This window comes from Carassius carassius, chromosome 39 (assembly GCF_963082965.1).
Source record: "Carassius carassius chromosome 39, fCarCar2.1, whole genome shotgun sequence".
NCBI classification, from domain to species: Eukaryota; Metazoa; Chordata; class Actinopteri; order Cypriniformes; family Cyprinidae; genus Carassius; species Carassius carassius.
Window position 1 is genome coordinate 29,024,295 of NC_081793.1, and position 12,781 is coordinate 29,037,075.

The 12,781-nt window shown below is 36.8% G+C and overlaps 1 protein-coding gene and 1 long non-coding RNA gene across 2 annotated transcripts; one reads left to right on the forward strand and one right to left on the reverse strand.

Moving 5' to 3' along the window:
* LOC132121137 (ras-related protein Rab-37-like) lies at positions 1-3,784 on the forward strand. The gene is made up of 9 exons (XM_059530313.1): positions 1-139; positions 1,137-1,247; positions 1,335-1,376; positions 1,480-1,546; positions 1,625-1,677; positions 2,284-2,349; positions 2,447-2,503; positions 3,380-3,456; positions 3,523-3,784. The coding sequence occupies exons 1-9, from the start codon at positions 11-13 to the stop codon at positions 3,626-3,628; spliced, it is 708 nt and encodes a 235-aa protein (XP_059386296.1). The 5' UTR covers positions 1-10; the 3' UTR covers positions 3,629-3,784.
* Positions 3,785-8,304: 4,520 nt separating this feature from the next.
* On the reverse strand, positions 8,305-11,227 carry LOC132121138 (uncharacterized). Its single transcript, XR_009426246.1, has 3 exons — positions 11,073-11,227; positions 10,285-10,429; positions 8,305-9,130 (listed from the first exon to the last, which is right to left on the reverse strand). It is a non-coding gene; the product is annotated as an uncharacterized LOC132121138 (long non-coding RNA).
* Between the last annotated feature and the right edge of the window lie 1,554 nt (positions 11,228-12,781).

Consider the following 12,781-nt stretch of genomic DNA (forward strand, 5'->3'; position numbering starts at 1 on the left):
CAGAACGGGTATGACGTGGGTCTGTGTGTTGTGTCGTCATCGGCGGAGACGCGCAGCGCGGCCCCGTGAGAGCGCGCGCTCCGTGATGGATCAGATCAGCGCAGCGGGCGTCACTTATAATCAGGATATAACACACAAGGTAATCGTTATTGATTAGTCAATAAACCAACCGCTGAATGTTTGTTTCCTGCTGTTGATATTTCTCTCATCTGTCTGACGAGATGAGAATATTCAGTCATCTGCTTTTTTTTTTTTTTGATATTTTGTTTCATGTCTCGGTGTTTGTTTATTCATTATTCATTTCAAAGAAGATTATTATCAAAGATTTTTTCCCAAGACTCTGTCACACAAGAGATTCAGTCTTGAATGAGTCAGAGCATCACTTGATGGTGATAATTACAGTGTGTTATGATATCTCATGATGGTGATTATATGATGTCTGATGATGCTGATTATAGCATATTATGGTGTAATTATATGGTGTTATGTGATAATTACAAAATGTTATAATATATGATGATGATGAATACGTAGTAATACCTGATGCAAACTATCACAGTCTGTTATGACTTGTGATGGTGGTAATAACAGTGTGTTATATGATGAATCTGATCATCATATCTCTTTCTCGTTAGGGTCATGTTGCTCGCAGATTAGTGCTGCAGTGGTTAATGTACAGCACACACACACACACACACACACACACAAACACACATTAGAGGCATGTGTGTTTAGCCTTGGGTCTCTGGATGTGTTTGTTATTCTCTGTATTCAAGAGCCTGTTATATAACTGAATGAGAAGTCTTTGCTCTAAATAAAGACAGTCACAGTGGACTCTCATTCGTCCTTTATTTCAAATCTCAAGAATTGATAAAGCTAAAATATCTGATTGAAAGTTGAAACCATGCTGTTTTTGTTTCCCCTGATGACTGATGAAACCCACAGTGTGATAACTTCTTCCTGTTGGGGGAAGGGGTTGGGCTGTTGTCATGGCAACAACACACCTCCATCAGGACCAGCACTTATCTGTGACTTTACACCGAGACACACTGATTATAAAACAGTCAAGATGGTTGTGTTAACGTGTTCTGCATGCTTCTAATGCACATCGCTCATTTGTTCCTCTTCCCTCGTAGACCATCCTGGTGGGAGACAGTGGAGTGGGAAAGACGTCTCTGCTGGTTCAGTTTGATCAAGGCAAATTTATCCCTGGATCTTTTTCTGCGACGGTGGGGATCGGATTCACGGTAATTCACCCTGTTAACAAGTAATATCAGCCGTTCACCGGTGGATGAGAGAAGGATTGATAGATGTAAAGTCTTCTCTGTTGGCAGAATAAAGTCCTCACAGTGGATGAGCAGAAGGTGAGATTACAGGTGAGTGATGCTGATTCTGTCTCTTGAGAATCGTACTGTAAACTGTTAATGAATCGGCTGATACAGGAGAGAAATCAGATCATTGTTTGAGCTTCTGTCTCAGATCTGGGATACGGCAGGACAGGAGAGGTTTCGGAGCGTTACACACGCGTACTACAGAGACGCTCAGGGTGAGAGATGATTCCCCCTCACACACACACACACACACACACTTCTAATCGATGGCTGTTTTATTGTTGACCTCACAGCGCTTCTCCTGCTCTATGACATCACCAGCAGATCCTCCTTCGACAACACACGGGTACGAACTCTGAGTCGCCGTCAGCACACAAGCACGCTTTATCATTCTGTGCACATTAAATAAATAATAGCATAATATTTAGGTTCTCTTGCTGAGTTTTGATGCTCAACTGAATGTTAAGCATTTCTTTTCACCGAGCATTTGTTGAAAAAACTGTTCATAATTGTAAAGTAGTGTAATTATTTTAGTATCATTCAAATATTTGTGTGCTTTTTGTTCATATTTGGAATTATGTTGTATTTTTTATATTTTTTATATTTATTTTTTTATTTATTTTTTTAAATACATCTGATTAATTTTTATTTCCCTAAAAGCTTAAGTTATTTTAATCCATCAAGTTAACCTAGTAAAACATTAAGGAAACTAGCTGAAATTATTTTATTTCAGTGAGAGTTGACTTTATTTTGTAACGTTTTTTTTTTTTTGGTTTTAATTTATCTAAAACCGTGGTTTGTGTTTATGGCAGCTAGTCTGTTGTTTATCAAACATCATTTAACTGATTATCATAACAAATATCTAACATCATTTCACTTAAGTTTATTTGGATTCTTAGTTCTCTGGGGGAGAATATTAGAGGCTTCTGATTGGCTGGATGTTTTGTTGTAGGCGTGGCTTACTGAGATCCATGAATATGCTCAGGATGATGTGGTCATCATGTTGCTTGGCAACAAGGTGAGAAGACTTTAAGCTTGGATCTTGTGTTACATAAGTCATAACTCAAGCGTGCAGTGTAAGTGTGTGTGTGTGTGTGTGTGTGTGTTCTCTACAGTCAGACATGGCCAGCGCTCGAGCCATCAGACGAGAGGAGGGAGAGAAACTGGCCAGAGTGAGTCTCAGTCAGTCATCATGGCCGTCTGTTTTATTCTAGTGTTTCAGATCCGATCACGGACAGTTATGACGACTTTAGTTCCCATGGTCATGAAAAAAATGGGGAGTTTTGTTAATAATGAACTCAAAAAGTCATGCAAAGGCTTAAATCTCTCTTATAATCCTTCAGAAATCATTCTAATATGATGATTCACTGCTCAAGAAACATTTCTGATTATCATCAGTGTTGAACACAGTTGTGCTGCTCAATATTTCTGTGGAAACTGTGAAACATTTCCATTAAAAAAAAAGAAAATGAATTATTGTTAAGACGTGTATTCATCAAAGATGCATTAAATTGATCAAAAGTGACAGTAAAGACATTTAAAATGTTACAAAATATTTCTATTTCAAATGCATTTCTATTCATCCGTGAATTCTGAAAAATAAAATGCATCACAGTTTCCACAGAAATATTGAGCAGCACAACTGTGTTCAACATTGATAATAATCAGAAATGTTTCTTGAGCAGTAAATCATCATATTATCATGATTTCTGAAGATCATGTGACACTGAAGACTGGAGGAATGATGCTGAAAATACAGCGGAGCATCACAGAAATAAATGACACTTTAACACAGATTCACACAGAACACAGATGTTTTACTGTGTTTTTGATCAAAGAAATGCAATAGATTTGGGGAAAAAAAAATACAAAATCATAATTATTTCAAACTTTTGATCAGTTGTGGTGTATGTTTATATATTACTGTATGTATATTATAAGAGTACAATTTAAATTTTTCTTTCAGAATTGAACTCATTATTAAAAATAAAAAAATGTGGGTCAAATATTGATTTGGGAAGCCAAATATTAAAACATGGTTTTGGCAGGAGTATGGAGTCATTTTCCTGGAGACCAGTGCCAAAACCGGACTCAACGTGGACGAGGCCTTTATGACGGTGGCAAAGTGAGTTTCTTCCAGCATGCTTCAGAATACTGAAGAGATTGTGATGTAATGCTGTGTCGTGTGCAGAGAGCTGGTGAGACGCTCGGTCCAGCTGCCCATCGAGCCCAGATTTCACCTTCAGGACGTGATGGAGCCGGAGAAAGAGTCTTCCAGCTGCTGCGGCTTCAGCTAGACACTAGAAGACCAGAAACACTCCTGTCTCAACCAGCAGATGGAGCTGTGTGCACCTCATGTTCAGGGTTGACTTTATTTTGTTTTTGTTTAGGGACAAATATTCTTGGACAAAGTTCTCATCTTGCCCACTGATTTATATTCGTCTTTTTATAGATCAGTGAATTTGCCATTATGAAACCAGTTGAAAGCAACAATGCTAGTGAGGTCTGAAGCACTGCACTGAAGCTTGATTGATTTTTTTCATGTAAAAATGATGAAAACCAGAAAATAACATGCTTTAAAGAACCAGATCTATGCAGTAGCTCCGAATAATGCCTGTTTTCCTATTATAACATCAGCCTAAAGAAGTATTTCTTCATGAGTAGCATGCAGATGGTATTAAAAAAGTAGGTGATTTAGGGGTAAAACATGCACTGGTGAAAGATCTACTATGATATAATGAATTATTTGTGATTTTAATACGCTGCTTGAAATTTGTTCCAGAACACAGCTACTTTTAAATGACTCTGAAAGAAGGTTTTTTGCAGTCGTTTTGACATCTACCAGTTACTGGAGTTGACCAGCCTAACCTTTCCCAATGGTTATATATTACCATACACAATAAATGTCATATATATTAAATAGATAAATGTCACTAGAGTGCTTAATTTGCATTTTGTTGGTGTATGTATGCTGCGTTTGAATCTCAGGATCTGGGAATATTATGCACCAACAGACGCTTTTAAAAAATATTGCAAATCTCTATGAAGAAAAATATGCATTTATCTGATAAGCTGATCATAATGACTATTTGCATTTATAAATATAGTGAGGAAATGCATATTGAGAGAGTATGTATATTTATGCCTGTTTGTGACGATGTGTGTGTTTATATCAGACTTTATTATCACAAAAACTGTTTTGTTTTGCTGAAATCAGAACAGATGTCTTTGTGTCAGATGTCCTCAGGACTTCTTCTGTGTTTTGACTGTAAAATGCTTTATAAAAGATCAGTTGTGTAAATCCTGAAATGTCTGTTCCTCATGGATGTGTGTTTTGTTATTAAACATGTTTTATATGCTCAGTTTGATTGTGCTTCTTTCACACATCAAAGAACATTCTTATTAAGAATTATTATCACTTTTTAGTCTTGTACTATGGCTATGAAATGTCTACACAGTCTGGTAAAATTGCTGGTTTTTGAGATTTAAACGAATAATTGTAAATTTTTGTCATCGTTAATGATATTATGACGAACGCAATTTGCATAACAAACAAACAAAAACTTTTAAGAAAAAAAAAATTATATATATATATATATATATATATATATATATATATATATATATATATATATATATATATATATATATATATAAAACAGTTTTTAACACTACCTTGACTTTTAAATGGAAAAATCAATCATTTGATAAATTATTTTAATTTAATACGTAGTTTGAGTGGAAAGCGCTTAATTTTGGATGTGCAGCGCATCCTTTCACCACGCGGTGTCGCCAAAGTCATAAATCAGAGCTCATTGCCTATAATCCCATTAGTTTCTATATGAACCCTTTAGTTATCTTTCATAAATAAGAAGAATCAATAAAAGGAGATCTAGCTAGCTGTCTAATTGCTTATCAGACCTATGATTTAATTCCTCATAAATGGAGTTTAAATGTTGTGAAACAATCAAGCTTTCAGAACAATAGAGCGTCGGTCATGAATGTCTCAGTAAGAGCAGAGACATTGTTCTGGGCTTCTGCTGCTGTGATTTCCCGCTCATCTGATGCTGTTCATCAGACTCTTGTGTGAACAATAGTGTTTCCTCACGGCGGCGGGTCACCATGCCTCACATCTGTAACGGATATGTGTGTGAAGAGCAGGAACAGCAGCAGGCCGAGCTGTATTGTGTGTTTCTGCTGACTCTCAGCTCTGAGGTCAGTGATCTCACACTCACACACACACACACACACACACACACACACACACTCATACTCATAAACACACACACACACACACACACACACACACACACACTCATACTCATAAACACACACACACACACACACACACACTCATACTCATAAACACACACACACACACAGTCCATCAGACAGAAGTGGTTCATCAGATGGTTAAACTGAGTGTTTTTGGTCATATTTAAGTGCAATAACGTTGACATGCTGCTCTAAGGTCATACAGAAAATAAATACCATTATACCATAATACCAAGGTTTTTTTTTGTGTTAGTGATGCTGATTTATATGTTGCTAATGATATTTAGGTATTAATCGACAATGATATTCAAAAAATATTGTAAACAAGAAGCTTTTGTCTCACTGTCAAAGAGATATTAGGATCTATATAAGAAACTCAGGCTGTATGCTATAATTTTGATAATTTTGTTTATTTATTTATTTATGTATATATAATTTAAGAGGATGGGTATTTTATTTTTGCGCCTGTTTTCTATTTTTCTTTCTTTGCTTATGTACTTAGGTAATTGGTTTTTGCCAACATTTTTTTTTTTTTACTTATTTATAGAACAGGTATTTTAAGTAAGTGATTTTTGTATCTGATTTCTCCATGTCTATTTACTTTTCATTTGATGTATGTATAAGGATAGCCTATATATGAATATAAGTAGCCTATGTATTCATTCATTATTTAAAATGATTTGATGTCAGTGGTTTTTTCTGGAATTATTTTTGGTTTGTTTGGCAATGTATGAACCCTCGGATTTTCCCTCCTGTCTTTTTTTGTGGTCCTCATCGTATATGTTCTGTAGGCTATAGCCTACAATTGTTAATTAAAAACCAATGAAAACACACACGTGCATGTGTCGTGCTCACAGACTGACAAGGACGCCACGTGTCATCCTCACCACTTCCTGTCCGACTTTTACTGCTTCCTGTGTCTGAACATGAAACTCTCTCGCCGAGTCGCCGTCTCCAGCTGACCAGTTCAGCTCAATTCATATTAAGGTTATTATTATTCAAAACAACGTGTATCGTACCAGCCAATCGGGTGGGTGAATCTGTCGTCGCGTCATTAATATTCATGAGGCTCGTAGGCAGCGAGTCCGATCGAATCGATTCAGTCGAAGCTCATCTAAAGACCGAGCCGAGTCCCAGGCGCTTGTGTGTCTCTATCAGTATGAAGGCTGTGTTTGCACGGCGTTTATTTTGGAGTTAACTGTGTTTTCTGTCAATCCTCTGATTAGATTAGTGGGTGTGATGAAGTTGGCTTGGTTTACTCATCACGATCAATAGTTCACCTTTGAAACTCTGCATACATGTGAAACAATAGCTTATCGTGTTAAAAAAACCTCCTGATTTGTTTAGGTAGTGCCCTAATTTGAGCTCACCCGCGGAGATCTGGCGACTGACGGGCCTCGACCTTGAGATGCTTCCCTGGAGTCTGAACTCAAGTGCTGCTGGATCACAAACACACAACACACACACACACACACAATGCATGCTAGAAACAACAAGGGTTTGACTGCCAGAGAATGCATGAACTGAAAAAATACCTTTAATGCAATGGAAATCACTTTGGATAAAAGCATCTGCCAAATGCATGATTGTAAATATGCACTTACAGATTGTGCATATTGTTTTAAAATCTTGTTTCTCCGTTGATGGCCATTCGAAGGAGCCAGCTGTATTTTAAGAATGTAATTTGGGTTTATCACTTTCAAAGTGATCGATGAAGTGATACTGCTGACCAAAGATGACCAGTATAGAGGGAGAGACCTTCTGTGTTCATATATTGTCTGGCCTACAGCCTTTACATTTCACATCAAACATCTTTGACCACTCAGCTGTCAGTATCATTTTCATTTAAATTGAAGGATGTTTATTAGTGGATGACATGTCTTCGTACCAACATCAGTCAATACTGAACATGTTCTCACATCGATTATCAAACGAGACTATCAAGACGAACAGTTTGATATCTAAACTATATTTTTGAATGACATAATGAAATATAACTTCATGAGCTGGACCCTTATTTCTGCTGCTCTGAAAATGTAAAAATGTAAAAATTTGGTGTAGAAATATTGCTAGTAAATTTCACAAACGTTTACAAAGAAATGACAAGTAACATATTTAAACAGGACATTTTAATGTAGAAAGACTGTCTTTGCAGATGTTTTTTCCTAATCCAACCAAAATACACTGCAAAAAATGAACTTTATATCTGTATAAATTATGCATTTTGATGAATTCTCTGCTGTTGCTTTGCCCCTGATGATCAAAAATATGATGCTAAAGGATCACATGATGGAAAAAGATTAATATTTTTTTTCAATGTACACTAGTGAGTTCTAATTTATAACCCCCAAAAATGTAGGATTTAATTTGAAACAACTTTTAAAGTGCAAGTAATTTTCAAAAATTATAACAAAGAAACAGCAAGTAACATTGATTTAAACATGACATTTTGAAGTAGTAGAAAGTCTGAAATTGTATTTTCTCATAAAACGTATGAAAAATAAATTTTACAGCGTACATTATTCATGTGGTTTGGCGCTAAAGACCAGTTATTAGTATTTTTATAAAGTTTCTCATGCTTTCTGGAAATATTTGCTGTTTTCGTCCCATGGTCACGTGACACAAAACAGAAATACATTTATTTTTCTCTAAATAAATGAATAAAATTGGTGCATTGAACTTTTGAAGTAAAAAAAAATGAAACATGCTCCAATAATCCTGGTTTTATTTACAACTTTGAGAGCGGTGCAGAGTGAACAGTCACATGACATTAACGCCTCAGGTGATTGGCTCAAAAAGTTCCATGGCTCTGTCCCTGTTTCCAGCGGTTCCTGCTCCAGCCGAGCAGCAGCCATTGACATGAATGAAGCTGCTCTCTAATGAAGAACTCTGCGTTTATTTCTTTTAATTACCCACATGTTGCATCAGTCCAAAAAGGAAATTTATCAGATGATTAAAACGGGTCCAATTGTCTGTTCTGCTTTTCTGTGTTGTGTCATTAAGTGCCCATATATCTGCACTGACAATGCACTATATGCAGCCACACACACACACACACTCGCAGACAGACGGATCACTTCTCTGAACGCTCTCTGTTTGAGTGTGCAACGATGTGCCTCTCCTCCGTTCTGAAATGACCGTGTCTTGGCTGAATGCTCTCAGCTCATTTAGAAAGCAGAAGTGAAACGCTCCCCTCTTTCCAAATCCCTCACACTCTACAAAAAGCTCTAGCTGAACGAGACAGCAGTGCGATCTGTCGTCCTGTGATAGAGCGTGTTTTCATACAGACAGACATATGCGGCGGCTGATAGCAGCTCCTGTGGGTGTTCTCCTCCGATGCGTCGCTCTCTCTCTGCAATCTGATCACACAACGAAGCCCTAAACAAACTACGACTGAAAGGAAGTGATAAACAGAGTTTCCTGTAGAGCTCTGCCTATGATAACAGCTCTCATGGAAGCGGTGTGAGTCAAGGTTCTTCAAATGAAAGTTTTTTTTCTTCGGCCGCAACAATAGAGCGGTTCGTCTGTGGATAGAGACACGCTGGAAACAATAAAAACACACTCCACACTCCTGATGAGTAACATTAATGCAGGAAACACCAATGCTGGGTTGGGGGTAATCAGATTGTGCATTGAGTCATTCATTACTGTTAAATTAATTGTACTTTTTCAGATAACTAATGCAAGTTACTTTGTTTTGACATTTATTGATTGAGAGGCTTTTCTTTCAGCCTGAGGCTTATTCATTTCACTGTTAAAGGGCCTTTACATTTGCTAAAAGTATAACTTTTGGGGGTTATATATATACATATATATTTAAAAAAATAATAATAATAAGCAACCCTTACGAAAAAGACGTTTATTCAAGTGTGCTATTAGTATACTTCTTTTAAACTAAAAATAGGAACGTATCTTTTAGTTTACTTTTTATGTATTCCTCATAAATATACTTAAAATGACATTTAAGTATACTTGACTTATACTTACAAAAATTCCAAATATATTTGAGCTGTACTCCTAGAATCCGTGTTTTCATTATTATACTGTAGAGGGCGCTAGTACACAGAATTTCCCAAAAAACACAAGTGACGAAGAATAAAAAACACCGATACTAACACATGTAATCTAACGTGATCATTTGACATGAAACAGCATCAAAACTGTAACGTTATGGAATGAAATGTGGACTGATGAAGAGGTAATAATTACAGTTAAGCTTTGGGGTGTTGATCGACTTCATCTACGTCTTGATTATCATTCTGAATCACATGAAACACATTAAAGTGTTTAAAAAAAGAATGCATGAAGCTAGAATAAAAAGTTTTTGTTTACAAGCAGATATCTGTTCTTTCTTTAGAAAGAAAACTTATGAGTATACTTGCAGTATAAAACTACTAGACTAGTAGTTTACTGAGACTATACATCAAATATATATACTGTATAAATTGCATTGAAACTGAATGCAAATTGGTCATGATTTTATTGGCAGATTAGTGAATTTTCATCATCGTGATAATCATGATGCAAAAGTACTTTGGTATTTTTTAGGTTTTTTTAACCACTAGATATTTGTTTTACAACACAGATAAATGGATAGATAGATAGATAGATAGATAGATACGTAGATAGATAGATAGATAGATAGATGTCAATCCTGAGAGTTCTCTTCTGTTTCCACCTTGTTTGACCTTTGACCTCCAGCAGCGTCCTTCAGTCTCCTCGAGTGCTGCTTCTGCTCGTTCGTTGCATAAGAAACAGAACAGAAATAACATGTGGTCAGCAGACAGACGCTCGGATCCTTCTGCGTCTCAGACGTCGAGCCTCTGTTAAGAAAACACCGCAAGCTTCAGCAGTTCAGAAGAATTCATGTGAGATCAGACGATCATCAGCGCGTGACTGAAGCACAGGTGAATGACCGCTGATTTCAGATCACATCGCAGAGTGTTAGAGCTCGTGATCATTAACTTCAGTTTAAGTTAAGAGTTTAAACAGAACTTATCAGTCATTTCAAAATAAACAAAGAGCTGGTATTGTAAGTGTAAGCTTGTTTTTATTACTAAAACAAATATTGATTTAAATATCGATTTATCACTTATCTATTCATAATACATAAATACAGTGAGTAATCATTTTATAAATATATATATGCATAATAATTATTAGCATATATATAATTACAACAAATAGAATTATTACGATAAATAAATCACTGTGCATGCTTGTGAGACAAACACAAGACTATTATTCTGTTTGACCTCTATAGATGAATTTCCAAACTCTTCATGTTGCTCATGTTTAGATGTTTAAGTGTTTTCTCACATGACTCAAACACACACTCTCATGGTCTGTGTGTGTGTAGTTATGATAACTCAGAGATTGTGTAATGCGAGTGTGAGGCGCTGCTGTAATGACACTGATTATCAGTAAATAACACTCATAGACAGGAGATAACACTCAAACACTCACACATCTTCATTTCTCTTTTTCTCCTTCGTTCCTCACACGTGTAGATGTTTTCTCGGCTGCTGTGATTAGGATCTCTTGTCGCTGGACCGGCCCTCTTCTCCTCAGCTGAAATCCCCTCAGTACGTCCTTCAGTCGCCGTGTGAAAACAACATCTACATTTTATCTTCACGCCAGTGATTACACACACTCAACTTCCCTAAAGCACTCACACACAGCTCTTCATCAGCCCTTCTTCTTTTAGTTTTGCTCGTTTTACTCTGTTTAAGACATGCAACCAAGATTATTTATATATATAAATATATATATATATATATATTTTTTTTTTTTTTTTAATGAATTATTTTTTTTATCAATTTTTACTATAAAAGTAAAGTGAAACTGAAAAAGTTAAGTAAATTTATTAGTTTAACTAACAAACACATTATCTTATTTAACATGGTTTTTTTTTCTCTCTCAGAATTCCTGCAAAGTAAAATGTAAAAAAGACAAATTTCTGGTTCTAGTTTTCAAACACTAAACTGATGCAGTTCTGTGCTCTGCCTCTAGGGGCGTTACTCGCACTTTTATGCCAGTTTGATATTAATTCCTCATTAAAGCAGCATCGCTGGACTTTTCTCGTCCTGAAATGAGCTCAAGTCTTAAAGTCGTATCACGCTTCACAACCAAACGTTTAGACCCTTGAGTCAGACTGTATCAGGTTGTCTGTGAGTTGTTCTGTGACTCCATTGAGATGAATGTGCTGCTGAGCGGCGGCCGGCGCTCCTCGGCCCTAATTTAAGAGCGTTTCCTCACATTCTCATCTGTGTTTTCACAGCCCGCCGTGGGCCAAAGGGGAAGCAAAACAAATTAGCCTCCATTGTTAGTAGCCCTGAGCTCTCCCAATAACAGTATTTGTGGAAACATACATGCAGGAATAACTTCCTGAGGCACACAGATTAATCGTCCCGGGCCGGGAAATCAAGCACTTACTAGCAGCCTTACAAGAGCCTTGAAGTCCAGACTCTCTCCAGCTCTGTCATCACCGCTGGCAGCCACATCCCATCTGTCCTGAGGAACCAGTGTGTGTGTGTGTGTGTGTGTGTGTGTGTGTGTGTGTGTGTGTGTGTGCTCTTGTTTTTGTGTCATATCAGGACACAACTCTGTATAATGGCATGGGTATGACACAGGTATTACAAGGAGAGGGTGACTTATGAGGACATAACCCATGTCCCCATTTTTCAAAACGCTTATAAATCATACAGAATGAGTTTTTTTGAGAAAGTAAAAATGCACAAAGTTTCCTGTGAGGGTTAGGGTTAGGTGTAGGGTTGGTGTAGGGCCAGAGAATATACAGTTTGTACAGTATAAAAACCATTACGTGTGTGTGTGTGTGTGTGTGTGTGTGTGTGTGTGTGTGTGTGTGTGTGTGTGTGTGTGAGAGTTGACAGTGCAGCATGCTGAAAACAGGATACGAGTTCTCTGTGAATAAAGGCTGTGATCAGAAACACGACTGCGGTGATATCAGTGTCTCAAACTCACTCTTCACGGAGAAACTCTTGTTGATTAAATCTCGTTGAAAAAAACATAATGAGCTCTCAGCTAACAGCTAACAGCGTTCTGGCAATGTTATGAACAAAAATTCTTCCAGTAACATTTATAGCACTTTCATTCAAAGACATATGGTTTTTAACATTATTCTCAAAACGTTGGCACAAAAGCATTATTTATAC